The 21,777-nt window shown below is 41.8% G+C and overlaps 3 protein-coding genes across 9 annotated transcripts; 2 read left to right on the forward strand and 1 right to left on the reverse strand.

The window, feature by feature from the left end:
* Positions 1–3,660: 3,660 nt before the first annotated feature.
* On the reverse strand, positions 3,661–7,116 carry fbxo45 (F-box protein 45). 3 transcript variants are annotated; one of them, XM_069151411.1, is made up of 4 exons: positions 7,002–7,116; positions 6,404–6,925; positions 4,781–5,137; positions 3,661–4,693 (listed from the first exon to the last, which is right to left on the reverse strand). In XM_069151411.1, the coding sequence occupies exons 2-4, from the start codon at positions 6,728–6,730 to the stop codon at positions 4,487–4,489; spliced, it is 891 nt and encodes a 296-aa protein (XP_069007512.1). In that variant the 5' UTR covers positions 6,731–6,925; positions 7,002–7,116; the 3' UTR covers positions 3,661–4,486. The 3 variants fall into 3 exon arrangements, with proteins under 3 accessions (XP_069007512.1, XP_069007513.1, XP_069007514.1); XM_069151412.1 differs by having other exon boundaries at positions 3,661–4,672; positions 4,766–5,137; positions 6,404–7,116; XM_069151413.1 differs by having other exon boundaries at positions 3,661–4,672; positions 6,404–7,114.
* A 411-nt stretch (positions 7,117–7,527) lies between these two features.
* Positions 7,528–13,533, forward strand: fam168b (family with sequence similarity 168 member B). Of its 5 annotated transcripts, none has more exons than XM_069151414.1 (7): positions 7,528–7,678; positions 10,371–10,462; positions 10,540–10,656; positions 11,027–11,169; positions 11,277–11,475; positions 11,572–11,696; positions 11,786–13,533. In XM_069151414.1, exons 2-6 carry the CDS (start codon positions 10,393–10,395, stop codon positions 11,682–11,684), a joined length of 642 nt encoding a protein of 213 aa, XP_069007515.1. In that variant the 5' UTR covers positions 7,528–7,678; positions 10,371–10,392; the 3' UTR covers positions 11,685–11,696; positions 11,786–13,533. The 5 variants fall into 5 exon arrangements, with proteins under 5 accessions (XP_069007515.1, XP_069007518.1, XP_069007519.1 ...); XM_069151417.1 differs by having other exon boundaries at positions 7,530–7,678; positions 10,570–10,656; XM_069151418.1 differs by having other exon boundaries at positions 7,530–7,678; positions 10,573–10,656.
* Positions 13,534–14,268: 735 nt separating this feature from the next.
* rbbp8 (retinoblastoma binding protein 8) lies at positions 14,269–21,722 on the forward strand. Its single transcript, XM_069151420.1, has 19 exons — positions 14,269–14,435; positions 15,260–15,398; positions 15,527–15,569; positions 15,712–15,807; positions 16,523–16,614; positions 16,848–16,920; positions 17,279–17,451; positions 17,541–17,636; positions 18,466–18,539; positions 18,674–18,741; positions 19,153–19,387; positions 19,576–19,747; positions 19,832–19,920; positions 20,165–20,273; positions 20,431–20,583; positions 20,685–20,727; positions 20,867–20,954; positions 21,042–21,183; positions 21,366–21,722. Exons 2-19 carry the CDS (start codon positions 15,299–15,301, stop codon positions 21,461–21,463), a joined length of 1,944 nt encoding a protein of 647 aa, XP_069007521.1. The 5' UTR covers positions 14,269–14,435; positions 15,260–15,298; the 3' UTR covers positions 21,464–21,722.
* Positions 21,723–21,777: the final 55 nt, after the last annotated feature.

The following is a 21,777-nucleotide window of genomic DNA, read 5'->3' on the forward strand; positions in this document are numbered from 1 at the left end:
TAGTTTGCCTTCATTTTCAGTTCGCCCTTCAAAATGCCTGATCAAGCAACATTTATTTTAGGCTTTTTACAGAAAGGGCAACAAATGAGCAAACCTTTAAATATAATTTTTTTCCATTTTATTTTCTGAATACATTTGCTGTCCTGCTTGGTCATTTTTACATGAAGATATGGATTTATTGGACTGATATGTGTGTGCAATGACAAGCTGAGACATACAGGTGCCATACAGCAGATTTGATGGTCCAGATAGACAGATGCTGCAATTAGAGACACAGTCCTGAGAAAATCAGCTGGAGAGGGAGACAGACAGACAGACAGAGAGACAGGCAGGCAGGCAGGCAGGTGGGCAGATAGATAGACATACAGGCAAGTAGGTGGGCAGACAGACATACAGGCAGGCATGTGGGCAGACAGACAGACATACAGGCAGGCTGGTGGGAAGACAGGCAGGCAGGCAGGCAGGCAGGCAGGCAGGCAGACAGGCAGGCAGGCAGGCAGGCAGGCAGGCAGGCATGTGGGCAGACAGACAGGCATGTGGGCAGACAGGCAGGCAGGCAGGCAGGCAGGCAGGCAGACAGGCAGGCAGGCAGGCAGGCAGGCAGGCAGGCAGACAGGCAGGCAGGCAGGCAGGCAGGCAGGCGGGCAGACAGGCAGGCATGTGGGCAGACAGGCAGGCAGGCATGTGGGCAGACAGACAGACATACAGGCAGGCAGGTGGGCAGACAGACAGCTAGTCAGTTAGTCAGACAGACAGACAGATAGTCAGTCAGACAGACAGACAGACAGTGCGGTTAAAAGTATCAAGGATGCAGAGACTGATGTTGACCGACAACCCAGCAAACAGACGTTCAGGGACAGCACAGAGAGCATTAGACTCAGACAGGAACACTTGCAGAAAGAGGCAGAAATAGGCCGATACAAGGCAGGCTGGCTCTCAGCGCCGGCAGCACATATTCAATCAATCATTTATTGAAGCTGTAATTCTCCCGTCTGCTGCTGAGATGGCATCGCAGCAGAGCAGCGTGTCCGACACCGTGATCCTTTTTTCTCTTTATCTCCTGCTGATGAAGGTCGAGTTTCTGTATGTGGTGCACTTTAGGCTGCATTTTTGTCTCTGTTTATCTGAAGTTATGACTCATGCTCATCTGATTCAGTGTATTTCAAAACAAACTGCTGAGATGTGAAATGTGTCTAAGTGGGAATTTTTTTTCCCCAGAACAGATATTCTGTGTTTATAACAGTAAAAACACAGTGTGCCCTTTATCTGAATATAGGCTGAGCCACTTTTTGTTCTACCCCCATGAATTATTAATAGAGTAGCAACACAAAACATGACCATACTGTAAATCATTGCTTTAAGCTTAGTTGAGTTAAAGGTGTTTGCTATGTGGTGGACGTCTGGATTTCACACTTCAATGTTTGCAACCAAAGTGAAGCTGAAAACGTTCCTTTTTTGAGGAGGTGGTTCAGGTTTTTGTCATTGTGGCCCTCTGAGAAAGCATTGTGATGCAGTCTTTCACCCAGTGATGCCGAGGGAGGACTGTTTTCATGTTTTGTACTTGTGTTTTTATATTTACAATATATACTTGTGATTATGTACAGTTTTGTGGTAATTGTGATGCACCAGCAATTCAGGCAGCAACAATCCGGCCTCTGATGTTGCCTTCAAAACTCGACTGCTTTTATTGACTAGAAATAGTAATTTTCAGACTTTCATAAAAACTTGGTAATTGGTTTTCAGTATGGTATTTAGAGTCTATAGCCATGCTGAGGCGGCACTGAGGCCAAGTGGTGCTTTGAACATGCTCACAGTAGCAATGCTACCGTGCTAATGTGTAGCAGGTAGGTACCGTGTTTACGCAAAACACGACTAATAGAAATGTCATTTGTTCGATGGTATTTAGTTACAAACCAAATATTGGGTAAATTAAGTTTTGACTTAATGATGGTAGCTGTCTCATTATCATTACCAGACTCATTAGGATTTATCATCTGGGAACCGTTAATATCTGTACAGATTTTATTGCAATACATCTAGCCTAGTAGCTGTTGTGATATTTAAGTCTGGAAAAAGTGTTAGAGTGAGCGACCCTCAGACTAACAGCTAAAAAAATGTACACTAATTTGTGCTTACAACAGATCACATGCTTACTAGAAAACTCACTTAATTTTAAAATACCCTCACGTAAATCGAACCAAAAGGAACCTGAAACATTAAAAAGGACCTGTTGTGTTTTTCGGCATTATCCATTATTATACAATGTCGGATAATATGATTAAACATGGCTAAAGTCTCAAACAATGAGGCAAATGTCTGTAAAAGTAATTCTTTGAAGAAAAATCTCAGTTTGCATTAGCTGATGTCCCCTTCACGGATTTCCTTACATGGTCATGTGCTTCAGCCACAGCGTGCCACAAAGTGCAGACCAATGGTGCATCAGGTCCAACAGCAGAATAACATTTTGCCAGTTACCACATTTCCCACATGTGCACCTTTTACCAGGGCACATATAGACACAAATGTGTATATGGCTTGTGATTAAAACACTAAATTCACCGTTATGTCGCACAATACACACGATGTAAGTGTGTTTTTTAGGAAACGTCCGGCTGTTGTCTTTGTTGCTGTGGATGTTGGCTCCTTCCAGTCAAGAACGTGAAATGATGTAAGTAAGTTTACAGGTTCCTTTTGATACCTCGGTAACAGAAAGATGATTTTTTTTTTCCTGTCAGTCAGCTGGTCCCTAACCCCGCCCCTAACCCCAACCCCAACCCTAACCTTAACCCCCCCACATCACAGCAACCAATCACAGGCAGTGTCCCTCCTGCTGCTTTTTTTTTTAATGCAGTTACTCTTAAGGTTGTATACTGTGAACTGCCTGTTTTTGTGCAGTATTTTTTTTTTTTTTATCATATCAGCAATCATGGTACAATGTACTGTACTATGTATGTAAAATGGTTCATCTTGTATAATGTGTGTTTAAAATTCTTTACTTCATACACAGACCATGGCCGACAGTACCTATTGCAGTTACTGCTTACTGTTATCTGTGTACTGTAAAAAAACACACATCTCCAATAAGCCATCTTCGTGCTTTTCTTTTGGTCCAATAGCTTTTTGAATGACTTATTTAGCTTAATAACGAGGAGGATGTTCTCTGTTTATCTTAAAAATCCAAGTCTCAGAATTAAAGATGTGACGGCAGCTTACAGGCTCTAGTTGTTTGGTTCCTTGGGTGGCTGTGGCTCAGACGGTAGAGTGGGTTGAACACTAATCGGAAGGTTGGTGGTTCAATCCCCAGCTCCTCCTGCCCACATGCCCAAGTGTCCCTGAGCAAGACACCGAACCCTAAGTTGCTCCCGATGGTGTACCATCGGTGTGTGAATGTGCTCCTGATGGCAGCACCCTGCATGGTGATCTGTCTCATTAGTGTTTGAATGGGAAAACCATGTTAAAGCACTTTGAGACCAAGAGGTGATAAAGAGCTACACAAGTACAGACCATTTACCATTCCTTGTTGCCATCTAAACCAGGGCCAGTCAGTAAATGTATGATCTTTTCCCTCAAATGAATCCTGCACCTTTCTGAATACGTACTGTAGTGTGTTTGCAGGCCAACTGACAGATTGTGGTAATAAACACGACACGTCAAGCCATCTTGATTCTAACAGTGGCACCGTGTAGACTTTATTTTCAGGCCTTATAAACGTACAGTATCTGTAGTACCATGGATAAAACCAAGAAATAAATAATGTGGAATACTACAGTAGCACATTAAAAAGGACACACTTTATCATGTTACAGGTAAAGTTTCCACCATCACGGGATGAGTATTTGACAAGGGGAAGTGTTTCAGTCCACACCTCGCTATCCATGCACATGCATGACAGTTGGTCCGCATGTCCTCGATGTTTATTTCTATCACAATGTAACATGAGGTCACACTGATTTGGCATAAAATTAAACTCGTCATTGATTACACTGTATATACAATGAGTTGTTTCCATTAACTCATACAACCGTTAGCTACCGACACCAACTGCTGTTTCACTTTGTTAAAATGTTAAAGTATTTGCCACACATGAGGGTAGTTTTGGCCTTGTTGAAGCAGACATAAAATCTCATGTAAATGTTCAGCACTACTAGTCTGACTTGCATGAAATTAAATTATGATCCCCGTACTGTGAATAAATCAGTCCAGCAGCTAAACTGTAAAAGTGGAGACTTCCACGATGATACAGAAACATGTTTATGACGGTCCCCCACACATTTCCTTTCTCCCACCCCGTGGCTTGTTTAGTCCAAAAACTGACTCTGGCTTCATGTTGAGCTGTATTAGAAATGCAGACATTTCTCTTTGTGAATAAACACGAGCGACTTCAGCCTCCGACACGGTACAACGAACAGAGTCTGTTGACAGAAAAAAAGTCCTGCACTCGCCAGGAGCCTGTAGGTTTTCGATGGTGGCACCGGTTGTTCCGCTTCTAGCCGTCCAGAGGTTTTCCCAGGTACACCATGGTGACTTCGGTGTTGCCGTACACTGCGGACACAGCGGGGAACAGGCAGGCTTTGGGCAGTCCGCGAAACGCTATTCCGAGAAACTCAAAACCCCTCTCGAAGGCTAAAGTCTTGTCATCCATGTCTAGAATCACTCGTATTCTTTCTCCGATCTGTGGACAAACAGGATCACACTGGAGTGTTGGATTATACAATCAGTCTCTTAATATATCATTCAAGATATGATGAGAACACAAATGACGTACACATGTTGCTCCTACCTGATATTTGGGTGCGTTGTTACACTGCGGGAAATTTCCGTTGACCTCCCCGTTATGAAGCAGGTTGTTGTCGACCAGGTTCCAGCCCCAGCTCTGGTCGTCGCTGCCCAGCAACGCCACGTAGCCCTGGCACTGCATCATCGCACGCTTTGTAGCGATACCTATCACCGCCACGGTGCCCAGGGGCCCTTCCCACCAGATTTCCCAGGCGTGCCGGCCTTCCAAAAAGCCAATTTTGCCGCGCGCACCGTCCGTGCTCTGGGCGATGGGGTTGCGGTGCAGGGTGAAGCCATTCTTCTTCACGTACACGTTGCGGGAGCAGTCGTGGGAGCTCAGAGCGTATTGGAAGGCTTTGAGCTGTAGAGGAAGCCACGAAAATGAATAGTTAGTTTACAGCTGGCATGGTTAAAAAAAAAAAAAAAAAAAAAAAATCTAAATTCTAAAGATTTGGAAAACATATTCTATTAGACATGGTTGGAAAAGGTGAGACGTGGTGTTTCATTTTCCATCTTACTTGCACCAATCAGGGATCAAAGCTTTTGTAAGATGTTTGATACTGTATTTTGTGAGGAGATGGTTAAAGGTTGCTACATACAATTGGATATAAAGACATCAATTTCCTCATATTCAGACTGGATGAAACAGATTTCGCTCAAAATTTCAAACCAGATGTTGGCATTTTAAAGTAAAGATAAATAAATATGTATTTAAAATGTCCAGTTCCTTCAGCAAGTTGTTGGCCAATAGGTTTGCACACTGACAGGGATCCGACCTCCCACACAACACATTACTGCAACACAGTCAAGTTGTGCAAGCTACTGTTGATAATGACCCTGATAAAGACCTGGGTGGGCCTTCTTTAATACAAATTGCCATGTAAAAACAAAGGCATTAACATTTTCCACAGTGTTGTTTTGTTTTGAAGGAGACTTGCATTTTCCCATTTTGGACTGAGACTTTATTCCACCTGCACAACGAGCCCTTTACAAGATAGAATAAGCACAATACACCTGGAGTATGCAAGGAGCACCTGTATGCAACCAGGACAAAGACCCAGCAGCGCTTGTACTCCTTTGTGTTCATGTCTAGTATTTGACAAAATCACTGGTTGTCAAAGAGACGTCTGGGGCCATCACAGTATCTTTGAGGAGTAGTTGCATGGCCCCAAGATTCATGCACACAGTCCCATTCAGATACTGCTTGTTTTACTTTCAGTGGCCCTACCGTTTCTTTACTCTAATTAATAAGAACATGACCCTCAATACTGTCTCCAGTGATAAAATAGACTCACTATCTAATGTGGGCTTGTGACAACAAAACAACAGCTAGTTCAGCCTGCTCAGTTTAATCTCCAATACTTTTCTCTTTTGTATCTTTGTAAACCTACACATGTATCTATTTTATAAGGAAAAACTGTGCAAGAAACACTTTGAGTCTTCTCCTGACAGTCATGAATGCAGCTGGTAGATATATGATGAAGACCATGCTGTCACTCGTGTTCCGTGTTTGCTGAGCAAAGGTGTCATTAAAAAGGTAGATTTTTTGTTTTGTTTTTTTGAATGGAGTTCGTCATGAACCACCACCCCCAGAGAACAGAGGGAGTAATATTGCCGGTAAACCTACTTTCCCCTTGTAGGTAGGGAGGTTGCACAGGATGTCAGACCGCAAAGCTTCGTCGCTCAGTGTCCGGGTGGAGAGGCTGCGCCACACCTCGCTGTTCTCATCCGCCAGGATATTGTACCAGTGCCAGCAGACCAGCGAACACTGCATCAGGTCGGACATCTCCAAATAGGAGAAAACGTGCTCCAGGACCCGGGCAGGCAACCTACCGGCCACCCCGCCGCTTCCTCCGCCTGCAGCGGCGTAGGGGGAGCCGGCGGAGCTGCAACTGGCTGCCGCTGCTGCGCCCAAACAGGAGGAGCCTCCTCCCCCACCGGCCGCTACGGACATTATTCCCCCCGCTGCTCTTCACCGACCACACCAGCCGAGCGAATAGTTTCACCTCACGCCGTAGGAAGACTCCTAGCGGGAGTTAAATAGCAACATTTCACCTGTAAAACAACACATAGGTCGCACTAAAACCACAACAGTATGGTCGCGACTCTTCCCAGTTCAATGGCTGAATGGAAACGATGCGTCAAGGTCCTGGAAGATCGAGAACACCTATTACATCACTGTCAAAGAAACATGGACATTCATTTGTCCAAAAAATATTAATTACCTTAAATGTTTGCTGAAGTCGTCTAAATGCAGTGCTGTCAAGCTGTCAGGTAAAGAAAAGCCCCTGTTCGAGCCAAATATATTTTATCACCTGCAAGGACCGTAGAGCAGCCATAATAATGAGCGCAGAGGATCGCTACAGCGCAGTGTTACGTAGAGTATGTTGTTTTAATTTTAAAAGTATAGGGATTGTATGGCAAAAAAAAAACATCCAAAATTAACTATTAAATAAGGATGACATTTTCTTCTCAATAAATGTTTTTTTTTTTTTTTTTTTTTTTTTTATCTGACCTGTTCAGTCCCCTTTGTTTGGAGTCATAATCCGCGACCATCTTTTTGTGTTTGTGAAGAAAAAAAATAAAATAAAAAATTCAACACCTTTTTGATTTGGTGTATGAATACCAAATAATACTTATTTCAGGAAAAACAAAAAAAAATCAAGTCACTTGATCAAACATAACGTTTTGTATATTATGCTGCTTAGACCACGTGACACGTGCACGGAAGTGACGCAGAGTGCTCCAAAGAGTTAAAGCAAAGCATCTGGGAGCAGGAGGAAAAAAAAAAAAAAAAAAAAAAAAGAAAAAAGAAAAAGAAACAGCAGCTAGCTACGTTTCATTTTTTTTTTGCACCAGAAGACGAGAGGAGGAGACTAACGGACGATCAAAGCGGGTCACGGTAAGTTATTTGCGGGTTATTGTGGAGACGGGGGGGCAGATTTGTGAGTTTTAGGTGTTAAGCGTGCGGGACAGAGGGGCGCACAGCTGAGTGGGAGAGCCTTGCCTCCGTGGTGCTGCGCGGCCTGTTGACAAAGCTGCGTGCTTGTCCCGGGGACGGTCCGGCGCCCTGGCGCGGTCACACAGGTGATTGGGTTGTTTTTTTTTTAAAGCAGGTCGGTGCGTCCCGCGGGGAGAGACTACCTGCAGCGGCACACGTCGCCGCGGTTTACCGCAGGAGGTGCGAGCTCCTGCGGGGCTGAGCCAGCTACCAGAGCCCGGCTCGGCTGCGTTCATCTTTACACAAATTCCTCCACTTAAAGGTTGCCATCTTTATTTTTTTTTTTATTTTTTTTTTTGAGGCTACATATCCAACGTCACCTTTAAGATACGCGGAGACCTTGTTATTATGAAGACCTCCGAGCTTAAAGGCAAACCGGCTGGCAGCACTTTATTAGATTTGTTTTTTTTATAAATGTAATGTAGAATATAAATAAATATATTATATATATGTGTGATATAAATATATATATCTTAGAGCTCATGTCGTCCTCTGTGTGTTTTGGTGCAAGGGGAGATTGAGAATGGACATACATATCGCCAAATTATACTGTTTTGGTTGCTTTTTTCTTTTTGAAAATGAGACGATTTGTTTAAAATATGGGTTGTTTTATTCCGTAAACAGTCAGACTCCAAACTAAATACGGGTTTGAACTCTCTCCATAACTGCGTAATGTGCTCATGTACAACTCGTGATTAATTTCCCCGTCTTCGCATTTAGAAGTAGTTTAATTCCCCTGTGAAGGTTTTTTTTTTTTTTCTTTGGATGACTTGAAAAGTGATGTAATGGTATCTGAATCACCGCTAGGGGTCAGCACGGAGGCACAACGGAACTGTTGCCAAATTTCTTCTTCTTTTTTTTTTTTTTTTTTCCAACTAATGAGCATCATGTGGGGGCAGAAGTCAAGGCTCTCCTCCGGAAATAGATTCAAGAAACTTGAATAATTCTGCAAACGCAAATATAAATGACTGAATGTCATAAAACTATTTCCAAATCTATGTGTGATTTTTTTTTTTTTTTTTTGCATTGTTAAGAACAGAATGTCCAATTACAATGAGAGAGGAAAACTGATGTTCTTGCAGTGATATGTTGAATATGCATGTTATTTAAAAAAACAAACCAAAAAAATGTTGTATTTCCAATCTATGAGCATCTGTAGACAGAATATAAACGATAAAGAACCGACAGTGATTATGTGACAACATCATTTTAAACTGAACATCTTTTGGTTTTGGACTGTTTATCGGGACAAAACAAGATATTTTAGGCTCCACGTTGGTTTTTGGTAAACAGTTGTTGACATTTTTCACCATTTTCTGGCATTTTAAAAGCCCAACAGCTAACTGATTGATCCAGAAAGCATGTAAAGAATAGTTATTTGCAGCTTTGCGCTGAAATGTAAAGTGCTGCCATAATGCATTAGTATTTGATGTCTAGACTTAATAGCTGCAGCAGTGATTTGGGTTTAAGTGATGGAAATGTAATCATGTTCCACACGGGAGAGCTACAGTAAAAGAGGTCTATGAATAGAGTTGTTGCTGGTAAAGCTGGGAGCCTCTTTCTACAAAGGCCAACAAACCAATTTACACCGTTAACATCTCAGATATGCCAATGTCCAGTTTTGTATAAATATATGAGGAAAGCTTTTGCCAACTAGTTATGGACCAGTTAAATATCAGTTATCAGCAACTGCAGCAGTGGCGAACACCTTTCTGCAGGCAGCTCAGTAATTAGTATTTGACTTACCCGGGGGATCTTTTATTAAAGAGGTTAATTCTCCTCTTTAATTAGCCATCAGTAACTCTAAATAAATACCAATTTTAGGCGCGTAGGAACCAAACTCTGAGACGCAAACAAACAGACGGGAGATTTGTTCTTTGGATTGCAGATAGGTGCGGTACAAATCTGAAATACAAAGGGTGTTGCTTCCAAATGCAAGACAAAAACATGTCTTCTGACATTTAGTTTTTAAACCCATCATGCAGCACTTTCCCTTACTGGGTTGAAACTTTCCTGATTGGTTACAAAGCGAGACAAGGAAGTCATGGAGAGTCTCGGGTTGGTTATGAATTAATTACATGATTCCTTTGATTTCGCACTCTCGGCCGCCGGAGGGCGCTGTCACCCAAAGTATTACATGGACCCATTGTGATTTAACGCCTGTCTTCTTTTATCAACCTTGAACTCTATGATTTAAAACCTGTCTGGACTTCCTCAGGCTAGGAAGCCTTTTGATAAGAGACAATCATTCCCTTAGGGGAACATAAGGGAATGATAGTCTCTTGTCCAAAGGCTCTTATCAACAGTGCTCACTTTGTTTCCACGGACTCCTGCAGCATGCTCTCATCGAGATAGAAGGTGTTTACCACGAAGTTTACAGGTTTACACAGATTCAAAATAACATGCACACTTTGGTTGTGAAAATGACGTTGTTCTTTTAGATATGATAAACGCATCTGAAAAATATTTTAAAAATACATTATTTATAAGAAAAGGCAACATCCTTCAACATTTTGAATCAAATTTAAGTTTTCCATCATTCACTTTGCAGCGACTACTTAAATTAACATTCTCTTCCCTTCTGTCATTGCAGCATCTGTAAGTAGGCAACCACGATGAATCCAATATACAGCCCTGCACCAACAGGGGTCCCCTTTACCAACACTAAGGGCATCGGATACCCAGGTACATCTATGTGATCATAGTGGTGGTTTAAGCAGATCTATTTAATACAATATATATATAACATTTAAAAAAAATAGGCCAAATTTTTCTTGTCTATCCTGTCCCAGCAGCAGGATTCCCGGTTGGCTACGCAGCAGCCGCCCCAGCATACACTCCTAATGTCTACGCAGGAGCGAACCAAGCCTTCGCCGGTGGTGAGAATAAAGGGCTACTCAAATAAACTGGAGTTTAGATGAAAATATTTGAGAGTTGTACCCTCCAGTTGCTCCAGAATTAATAGCGTTTGATTAAAATGATCACATTAAAAGTATTTTAAGTGAACTAGGTGTAACCAAAAGAAGGATTTTAAAATGCACTCTTATCAATTGAGAATCTTACAAGTTAATATATAGCCTGAACATTTGTATGTATTGTTCCTCTGTCCCAGACTCTTAAAAAAAAAAATATAGTGATTGGATAGATTTACTGTTTGCAGAGCTACACAGCCAAGTGCTTCTGCAAGGATTTGTTGTCCTTGTTCCAAAATTAACGGCACTAATGTGAAGTGTCTTCCTCCCACTGCAGGCTACGCTCCAGGAACGCCATTCAAAATGTCCTGCTCTCCCAGCACGGGGAATGTGCCACCATACTCCTCCTCACCAAACCCCTACCATGCTGCTGTTTACCCGGTCAGGAGCACCTATCCCCAGCAGAACCCCTACGCACAGGTCAGTATGTTTGCGTTGACGAAGGACGGCTGATTTATAAAAAGTTGTACCGTTCCACTTCATTCTGATGGAGCAGTCTTAATTTAGTGCTTCTGTTTGCATTTCAGGCCCTAATACCTTCACAACAACAAGGCCCGTATTACACACAGCCTCTGTATGCTGCACCGCCTCATGTCATCCATCACACGACTGTGGTCCAGCCGAATGGGATGCCTGCGGCCATGTACGCCCCGCCTATCCACCCTCCCCGCCACAACGGTGTCTCCATGGGGATGGTAGCAGGCACCACTATGGCCATGTCAGCTGGTGAGCTGCGAGCGATTCATCCCCTCAGCGTTTCTATTGAATACAAATGCATGATCTGAAGCTAATTCCCGTTGTTCGCGTCACTCTGCTTCTCAGGAACTTTGCTGACAACTCAATCACCAGCGCCGGTTTCCCCCCACCAAGTCACGATGCCCACGTATCGGACTCCTGGCACACCCAGCTACAGCTACGTGCCCCCACAGTGGTGAAGAGAGGGAATCGTGAGTACCATGGATGGAAGCGGTTAGAGAACAATGAAAACTACCTGCAGGTTTCATGTAAATATTGATGCGTGTTATTCTCTCTGCAGGTGAGAAGATGGTAGATATGCATTCACACTCTACTCCAGTGTTTTTTGCTCTCGGTGGAGACCTGCCCCCGCAGTGTCTGCACCCAGTTACTCTTCTTCCAGCATAATGTGAATCTAAAACCCAACTACATATAAAGAGGCCCATTTTGGATAGGGAGGGAGGGGGGGTGACTAATAGGTCCATCCTCATGAGCCCTCTTAATGGAATAAGGTTGCATTCCACGCCACACCACCCCCCCCCCCCTCCAGCGCCTCGACAGCCTGCTGCATATCTCACATCAAACTGCAAAGCATCCATGCAAACTTTTTGTGGACTGTCATGCAGGTTTTTATAGCTTAAACTCGTAAGTGGTGAAAAGGGAGTTTGGAATTTTTTGTTGTTTTCTTTTTTTTCATTTGGGGGATGCATATGATGTTGAATGCATGCGCGCGTGTGTATATATGTATATGTGTGTGTGTGTGTGTGTATATATGTATATGTGTGTATGTATAGAATATGTATATGTATATATATATATACATTTATTTATTTATATATATGTATATATATATATGTATATAGATACATATGTATGTATATATATATGTATGTGTATATATATATACATATATATGTGTGTATACATATATATGTATATACACACACACACACACACACACACACACACACATGTATATACATATGTATATACATACATGTGTGTGTGTATATATATATTACTATGAAGTAATGCTAGCTCAATCTACCTGCTGTGACAGATGCAAATTCAACAAAAAGGCACACATCCAAAGGAACAAAAACAAAAAAATTAGTAATAATCTGCAATGCTGAATCACCAGTGACCATGTCTTACATGTGAAAGAAGAAAAGACAAGAAACGTTCGCTCATGCAAAAACATACCTGCGTAACCAAGCGCAGACCAAACTACTATTTTCACCGCTTTGTGTTTAGGTAAGCGACGCTCAGTTTTTATTGTTTCTTTCAGTGATGCAGTGTGCGCATTATGTCTTACCATTTTTGTATTTTAGGTAAAACGATAAGACTTTTGAGTTCATGCCGCCGACTGACGGCCATTCCAACAGTTAATCAGTGTTTTATTTTTCCTGCCCTGTTCAGCATTTTAGAAACAAATTTGAGTGTCCAAAAGTCTAAAGCAGCTCCCGCTTGGGTTGATATCGATGTTATAACTATATGCTTATTTTAGCCAGAAGTGTTCTTGGTGGGAACAAGTAGAGGAGGTTGTTGGGAATTATTTGCACCCATTTAATGAGAGTGACTGAGCAGGAACATTGTCGTGTGTGAGTGTATGTGTGTATGTAAGTGGATTAAAATAGAAACCATTAAAAATGGTGCCATAAAGTGAAACATGCTCCGAATTTTAGACCTACATGTCACTATAATCAATTTGTTCTTAGGTAGGTCGGAAGCACTACATTATTAAAATCACTGCTAACTGTGGACATATTAGGACAGCATTATATAGTTCAACCATATTTGTGAATAGCACTACTGAATGAAGGCACTAATTCAAAACTGTTTGTAAAGATATTTGACCTTTTGACATTGCTTGCTGTTTTACCTCAAGGTTCCAGGCTAACCCACCAATATCACTGTTTCAGACATGCTCTTCTATGTTGCCTCAGTCACCTCAGTTAAATGATCTGTTTTGTAAATGTTATTTTTGTGATTTTGGTTCATGTTTTGTATTCTAAAGAAAGACCAAAAATAAAAACAAATATAAGAATAGTCACTGTATATTGTGTTCGTGGACATTTTGGGCCCCAAACGGTATGTGGAGGGCAGAAAATGGAGGTGATGCCCACGAAGCAACAGAACTTTAGGGGATCTGTTTGGGACAAACATCATTTATACAGCCCCTAATCATTTGCATTATTTAAATTAAAACTTAGCCATACATTTCCAATATTCCATCAACTGGAATACTATACAGAGGGTACTTGACAGGTACACAAGAGTAATTGGTTTTTGGAAAAGTAAGCTTTAAGGTGATAGATACTGTGCATGAGATCTACCTTTAACAAAGAGGCATTTTGCTCCAACATTAGTCTCTAGTGTTGGGACATCAAATTTAATACGTGAACTGTAATTCACTGAAGCTGAAATAGTGATTTTTATTATTATTATTATTTATTATTATTATTATTATAATCATCCATCCATTAGTACTACTATACTTTGGGCAAAGGCAGAGGACAACCTGGACAAGTTAGCAGTCCATCATAAAAAAACTGCGATGGACATAATTTTCGTTTCAGTTCAGTTTCGTTATTTTTTTATTTTAATAATGTTTGTAGTTGCAGCGGGTTGAACAGGAGGGGGCGTCGGAGCTACCGAGCTACCAAAAATAGACCGTGAAGAAGAAGACTTCCCATCATGCATTTCGTCGCGCGAATTTAGATTTTGTCACGGAGTTAAACCCAAACACGGTCAAATAAACGGGTTAAAACATGGTACCGGTGAAGAACATTTCCACGGCAGCCTGGCTTTTCGTTTCTCTCTCTTGACCAACACAGCAGGAGGAGAGTTTCTCGGAGTTCACGAGTCGGAATCGGTTTTATTCGGTCGTTGTCGTCGTCGACTATCCAACCTCAGAGATTGCTGCTTTATTTTTGCTCCCGACTGTCAACGTAAGTAAAAACTACCAGACGGAGTTCATTCATTCATTCATTCATTCATTCATTCATTCATTCATTCATCCTGCAGCAGCAGAGACACGGCGAAGTGTTGTTTGGTGAAGTTTGTGTGACGTGTTTAGTGTTGACATTCATCTAACTGGCTTTAAGGTCAAATATGCACCACTGAGCTTTTTTTTGTTTTTGTTTTTGTTTTTTTGGAAGGTTTATAATTTATAACAAAAAGCAAAGTGTAAAATAAAGTCACTTTTCATGTCACCTTTACTGTCAGGAAGGGTTGATTGTACTAGAGACAGGTGAAGGGCAGCTGTGTTCAGTGTTTTGAGACACAGTGATTCAGGCATTGACAGAAATTTAATGGCAACTGTTTTAGATAATCGATTAATCACTTTGAGTAAAAGAAAAATTGTAATTTAATTTTTTTTTACCATAATTGCAGCTTCTTAAATGTGATTATTTTCTGCTTCCTTTAATCTTCTAATAAGAAGCTGGATATGTTTTAGTTGTGGACTGTTAGTCAGAGGAAACAAGACATTTTAGACTTCTTATTCGAGTTTGGGAAACACTGCTTGACATTTGTCCCCATTTTGATATTTTAAAGATCAAACTACTATTCAATGTTTGTTTTTTGTTGTTGTTGTTTTTTGAATGTCTAAAACGAGACGCCTAAAGTGTTCAGCCACCTAAAGTCGCTCAACTACTTCGAGCTGAAGGCCGAAACACGACGCAATTTGTATTTTATATATTGAGAGTCCAACATACTATTTAAGAAGAAGTATGAAGATACTTGACAAGCACTGTTTGAATGGCGTCGGCAGGAGGAAGGCGGGGAGCGGCCGGTCGGGACTGAGCGGAGGATGAGCAGCTCGGGGATGAGCAGCGGGACAACACCACCACCCGACGTCTTCCAAGACTTGTGGAGGCAACTGGGAGAGTGCCACCAAAATGCACTTCAAGGTAACAACTGCACGAGTGCCGTTACATCCCGCTCATGCTGGTTTTCTTGGAGGTCACACAGAGGTCACACACACACACACACGACACATTTTTTCTGCTGTTCACGTTGCATTTGTTGCCGTTTCTAGAGTTGGAGGCAAAAGTGAGCAAGTTGAAGAAAGACCGCTGTCTGTGAGTCCATCGTGTCACTTTGTGTGTTTTTTTTTTTTTTGAAGGATGATGTAAACGGTTGTGTCTTTTGATCTGAATATTAGCAGGTTTGTTTGTTTGTGGTGTCATGAAGTCTCAGGTTATCTTTGTTGTTCTTCACCAGAGATGCACAGAGGCTTGAGGTGTTTTACAATCGCAACCAGCAGCTCAAGGAGCAAAACAAAACCCTGCAGGATGCCATCAGCCTCCTGGAGGAAAGGTAACGTCCTCAAAGGCAGATGCTATGCACACTCAACAAAAATATAAACGCATGACTTTTATTATGGTTTGTGGTGTATACGTTTAATTCTGGTGGGCATTCCTGCTGTCGGCATGCCAACTGAACGTTTTCTCAAAACTTGTGACATCTGGGTGTTGTGAGATTTAAAAACTACACATTTTAAAGTAGCCTTTTATTGAGGCACTCATTTGCAAAAATCCTACTCTTTAATCGGCATGTTGATGCTTTTTTCTTTGGTTCACTAACCCACATTTTAACAAATTAATGGACAGAATTTGAGAGAAACAAACTTTTTTTTGTCCATAGAAGAAGTTTTAGAGTTTTACGTCCCCTCGTGAGAAATGGGATCAAAAACAAAAGTGTTGCGTTTATATTTTTGTCGGGTGTACACGACTGCTGTTTGTCCAATTGTGACATTTCAGTAGAGTAAGTGTTCCTCACCTAAATCTTCTGTTACATTTATACACTAAGCAAAAACAACGTTTTTCTGAGCCTCCAACTCAGGACTGGTTTTGTTTTCCACAGAATAAAGAGCAATAAGACATCAAAGCTGTAAGATTTAATACAAAGGAGAGAAGGAGGGTTTATATCGGGTGGTTTGGACTAAAAGCTGATGTAGCCCGAAGCTGAAGAGGCATGTTCAGTTGGAGTCATTTTAAATGTGAAGACAAGCAGCTGTGTTCACTGTTTGCAGGCTTCGGACAGGAGAGTGTGATCGATGTGCCATCTTAGAGGAGAACCTGAAAAATAATCAGGATCAGAATCTGCATCTTGTCGCCAAGCTAAGTGAGTTTACTCCTTGTTTTTCATGTTATACCGTCACGGTGCGCGTTGGTTACTCAGACCCACATCCACTGGTGAGGAGATCACCCAGGACGCATGTGAACAGCCTCTCGGTCTCTCTTGATAAAGACGAGCTCGTGTTCTCCACTAGTACACCACAAGATATGGTCCTGTCACTTTGAATGTTACTATAAAGTGTGTTTGTGAAAGTCAATTGTTTTTCATTTGTTCCTCAGAGAATGAAAGAAACAGGCTGGAGGATGAAATCAGAAAACTGCACGCTGAGCTGCAGAAGTTAAAGATGTCTCGGTGAGCTCTTCAGGTTTTGTTGACGTGGTAGAATTCTATAAACAAAGAAATACGTTTGAATTTTCTGTATTTAACCAGCAGCTTGTGTTCTGTAAAAGCTGCCCAAGACAGCTACTAGTACAGCAGGTCTTGCAGTCTGAACGTGCGCCGCAGTGGTTTCACTTCTGTTTTAACTGCCAGTCCGGTTTCAAGTATCCTCCATACGTACAGGATGTACTCTGTATACTCTCTATATCCTATACTCTATTACAAATTGGGCTGGTGGCTCCCTAGTGATTTTTTTTTTAAGTTAAGTTAAGAGCTCTCATCCCTCAAGTTTCAGTTCCCATTTAAGTATTGCAGATGTTGTTTTTCTCAGCTTGGAGGACTCATCGCCGGAGCAGGACGAGAGCATCATCCCGGACTCGCCGGTCATGTCGAGCTCGCTGCCCGTAGTAAACAAACTGAAGAAACGCAAAAATGTTGACAAAACGAAGCATGTTCGCTATGCAGAGATGCCTCTATCGCTGCTGAACAACTCGCTCTTCAACGGTTTGTCCTCCTTTAAAATGACTTCCTCGTTAATCACCTGCCTGAAGACACAAAGTGTTCTAATCTGTGTTGTTCTTTTTTTTTTAAAGTGCTAAATAAAGAGCATGTTGGCGCCACAAAGAATCCTGGAAGAGCAGAAGTGCTGGTTCCCAACACTTGTGAGCTGGACGCGTCCCAGATCTCAAGTATGACTTCATCCACTGTACTCCTACGATATCAGTATCACTTTAGAGTTAAGACACGCAACAACAGGAACGACTTTACTTGTAGTTTCTAACAGAACAGGAATTGGAAGCAAGTCTATTATTTTCTAGATTCATTTCCTTTCATTAGAACCCGCCTGTTACTGGAAACGGGCAACATGTATCTTTGTGAACACACCCTTCATATCAGCTTCATGCAGAAAGAGGCGTTGCTCTAACTTCATCCCGTCACCTGAGATTAAAGTCTGTCAGCTTCTCCACTCAGAGAGGAGACTGAGCACTGAAACATCCAAAGTAAATGTTAAACTGTTGGACAATTTGTGTGCCTTTTGAAGCATCATTGACTGATGGTACCGATGAAGATAATTATTAAAGCCTGACTGATACTGGATTTTTCGGGCCGTTACTGATATCAGGGAGTAAAAGATAGAAATGATGAAAAACAGATATTTTACTGTTTGATAATAAACTTACCGTAGTTGTCCAAAATGACATCAATACACTGAAACGGAACTTTACTGGAAATGAAATGATTGTAAATAACTGTTTAAAAAAACCACATAAATGGAACAATTTCTAATTTACACCAAGCATCAGAAAACATATACACAGATACCAATACGGTCTGTGATTGGCCGATATCAGCCACTACAACTGATGAATCGTTCGGGCTCTAATAATTAGAAAATTAGAGTTCATTGAAGTTTGACAAAGATTGAAAATGTTTCTGTTGATAACTTTTAATGCATGTGATGAGGAGAAGTGTAAAGTGGCGTTATTGTTGGTTGAACATGTCTCTTTTCCATCTCAGATCATGTCAACGACGACATGGAAGCGGCGATCGCAGAAACATGTGCCCTTGAACTTCTCAATAAGCATCGCACGGTAGGTCGGACAGAACGTAATCACTCATCTAATACCGGAGCAATGTGCCGGCGCCGAATACTGATGTTTTGTCTTAAGGTCTTCAAAACAGTTTTGAAACGTTTGCCTTTTCACTTTAGTTTTTCTCTCCTCAGAGAACAGAGATGGTCTCAAGCCAGCGAAGCAGCTCAAAGACTTCCTGGAAGAAGGACCTCCGTTTGAAGTGAGCACGACCACAGATGAGACACATTCACCTGCTTCCTGTCGTGTCAGTATGACGACCGGAAACCGCCACTTCTGCTCTTTACAAACTCTCCACAAATTGACAAATGATTGATGACACCTAAAGCCCCTCTGTAGTATAATCTGAGAAGTTTAGAGGTGTATGCATAAAGACACAGTTGTAGAAAGCAGCGCATGCTGCCAACCAGCAGCCTCCCTCATCCTGATCCGTAGGCAATATGTTTTATGGTTTTACTTTCCTCCACTCTCACTTAGCTGCTTCCTGATTAGTTTAATTGCACATTTTGATCGTGATTCACGTCATCAAACAATGAAACAATTCCAATATCTATATTGATTTCCCTGTTTCAAGGCCTTTTTTTTTTACCCCTTCATCTGCACTGATCCACAGTCCAGACTTGACCGCACAAAAGTCCCCGTCCCTCCTCCCATGTGTAAAACGGTTTTCAGAAGACAGCTTCGCTTGCAAGACCAAACGTAAGAAGCAGGAGGGAGGTGACCCGGAGGAGCGGGAAGGCAACACACAAGGAAGCCAGGAAGGCAAACACACACGACCTGAACAGATGAACCACAACACCTCATTTGAAAGAAATCAAAGCTTCAAGAAGGAGCCAGCGGACATCGAGGCAAGAGATGCATCTGAAAGATTTTTAAACGTGTGTGTGAGGAGGCAAGCAGCCGACTCTAACCACATTTTTAGCCCCTTTTTAACGTGTAGAAGTGAAATTTCACCTGTTTAAAAACAGAAAGATGTATATATGTAAAACGGAATAATATAGTTTTAAACTTGTGTAATTTCTTTAACATTTAACAGGAGCCGTCAGCACAAACTGGAACTTCCAGCCAAAAGCCAAACGTTTCCTGTATAAGTCTGGCCTTTAAGAAGCCTGACAGGAAGGTGAAATTGGATGCAGACGGTGTTGGGAAGAAAAGAAGTCCTCTGCAGGATCTGAGTGCTTCACACCGCCAACATGAAGCAAACGATGGTGAATTCTCTGCAATGGAAATCATTCTTTCGGATTGAATGCTGAATGTTTTTAAGTATTTCTTTGTTCAATCTGCGTTCCCAGCTGACAGGAAGCACACGGTGGAGCCCATGTGGAGCATTGATCCCGCCCTCGCTGTGTCCATGTATGACAGCAAGTGGAGACGAGACGAGGTACAGTCACATGAGCGGCTGCTTCGTGCGCTGGTTTCCAAGATGTGACTGAAATAGATTACAGTCGTTTTCTTTGCTCTTCTCCGTTGTTTTTAGACGACTGCCTGAAAAATGTCTGAAAAAATGTTACGTCAGAAATCTATGATGTTCAGTTGTATTTTGCCCATGTTGTCCACCTGAGGACATTGATCTGGATATATTGGTAGATGGGGACTCTGACACAGACTGCATATCTGTATTCCAGGAAATGGAGGAGCAGCAGCGTCCTGGAGAGCTGACCGACACCGACTGCACGTGGGTCAGTCACAGCTTACTGCAGGGTCGGGGAGAACCCGGCCGGGACAGAAGAGACGGTGACTCTGCTCAATACAAACCACAACTTTTAATATAACTGCATATTTAAAATGTTTAGATTGAGATTATTATCAGCGTAAGAAGATTCGAGTGCTTTTTGTGAAATATTTCAAATGTGACGAGGATTATAATCATTTCATCTGTTGTCCTTTTTAGGACTTGGCCAGAAGGCAAATGACAGCTTGGATATGATGTTTGATGCAACAGCTTACGGGGACTACAAGTCTTACAACAGTTCACACTTAGGCCAGAGCCAGCTCTGTGATGATGATGATGACGAGGAAGAGGAGGAGGAAGAGGAGGACGATGGTAGGCTGTTAAATTTAAAGAAACTGTCATTGTGTTGACATTGAACATCAGCTCTTACATTTAACTTGTGTTTATCTCTTTGTTCTATTCTCCCAAATTAGAACCACATGATCCTGAAAACACTCCACGTCAGAGGAAAGCAGGGTAAGAAACAACCTTTTTCTTTTTCTTTTAACTCGTGTTTGAAAGGGAAAAACGGCAGAAAAAAGCGGCCGCGTTTTTAGCATTCCCGGCTCGTCGACGTCGTCTGTTTCTGAACCTAAACTTCCTCTTTTTGTATCAGACAACCGACGTTTGCGCATGTTGCTGTGATTCGCAAGAAAGACGAGAGGAGAAAACTGAAGGGCACTTCCTGCAAGGAATGTGAGATCGTAAGTATTGTCGGGTATAAAGCTGAATAAAAGCCGACATATTTTTTTTAACTTTGATCCTGTTGAAATAACTGTGACTGCCTGCAGTATTACGCACATCTGCCCGAGGAGGAAAAACAGAAGAAGATGTCTGCTTGCTCGAGGCACCGATTCCTGTATATTCCTCCTTCCACTCCTGAAAACTTCTGGGAAGTCGGATTCCCGTCAACACTAACGTGCATAGAAAGAGGTAATGAAACCGTTTTCTGCTTTTTAATTAAATCCTCTTAAACCCTGCAGCAGAACATTTTAGCTCATTTCTCTAGAGGCTTTAATGAACTGTAATCCAGATCATGTTTGCAGTGTTACAACTTCTTGTAATGACTTCAAATGCATGACAGAAGTCAGTAGTCTCGTCTTCTTCTGCCCTAGGTTACATCAAAGAAGACATGAATCCTGAGGCCCGCTCACGAAGAAGAAGACCATTAAATGCTTTATTCTCCCCAAAGGGAACCCAGGAAGAGAGCTGAAAAAGGGTTTTGTATTGAGGAACTGTTTGGATCGGCCTATTTCCTGGAAATCTGTATGAACAACAGGTCTGTTGCTGTGTTAAAATTGCTTGAGGTATTGCAGTGACCTTCGACAGAATGCTGATGGCATCATCTTTTTTTTTTCTTCACTATAAAGTCTGATTTCAGTGTGCTGTCTGTGTGGACAGGCGGTTTGTGTTGTTTAGTTTGTCTTTTTGTTGTATTGTTTGGAAAAATATAAAAAAAATTAGCACGGCTACCGAGTGTTGGAAATGCAGCAGTTTTTCATTCATATTTAACAATTGCAGATGTGT

This window comes from Embiotoca jacksoni, unplaced genomic scaffold (genome assembly GCF_022577435.1).
Source record: "Embiotoca jacksoni isolate LCO1_2020_lvr unplaced genomic scaffold, fEmbJac1.0.p SCAF_17, whole genome shotgun sequence".
Classification (NCBI taxonomy): domain Eukaryota; kingdom Metazoa; phylum Chordata; class Actinopteri; family Embiotocidae; genus Embiotoca; species Embiotoca jacksoni.

Coding starts and splice junctions, on each gene's coding strand:
- fam168b (XM_069151414.1), top strand. CDS start 10,393: ATGAATCCAATATACAGCCCTGCACCAACAGGGGTCCCCTTTACCAAC. Junction 10,463..10,539: donor TAAGGGCATCGGATACCCAG/GTACATCTATGT, acceptor TAAAAAAAATAG/GCCAAATTTTTCTTGTCTAT. Junction 11,476..11,571: donor CACTATGGCCATGTCAGCTG/GTGAGCTGCGAG, acceptor TCTGCTTCTCAG/GAACTTTGCTGACAACTCAA.
- fbxo45 (XM_069151411.1), bottom strand. CDS start 6,730: ATGTCCGTAGCGGCCGGTGGGGGAGGAGGCTCCTCCTGTTTGGGCGCA. Junction 5,138..6,403: donor TCCCTACCTACAAGGGGAAA/GTAGGTTTACCG, acceptor CTTCCTCTACAG/CTCAAAGCCTTCCAATACGC. Junction 4,694..4,780: donor ACAACGCACCCAAATATCAG/GTAGGAGCAACA, acceptor CCAACACTCCAG/TGTGATCCTGTTTGTCCACA.
- rbbp8 (XM_069151420.1), top strand. CDS start 15,299: ATGAGCAGCTCGGGGATGAGCAGCGGGACAACACCACCACCCGACGTC. Junction 15,399..15,526: donor CCACCAAAATGCACTTCAAG/GTAACAACTGCA, acceptor TGCCGTTTCTAG/AGTTGGAGGCAAAAGTGAGC. Junction 20,955..21,041: donor CCTGCAAGGAATGTGAGATC/GTAAGTATTGTC, acceptor GACTGCCTGCAG/TATTACGCACATCTGCCCGA.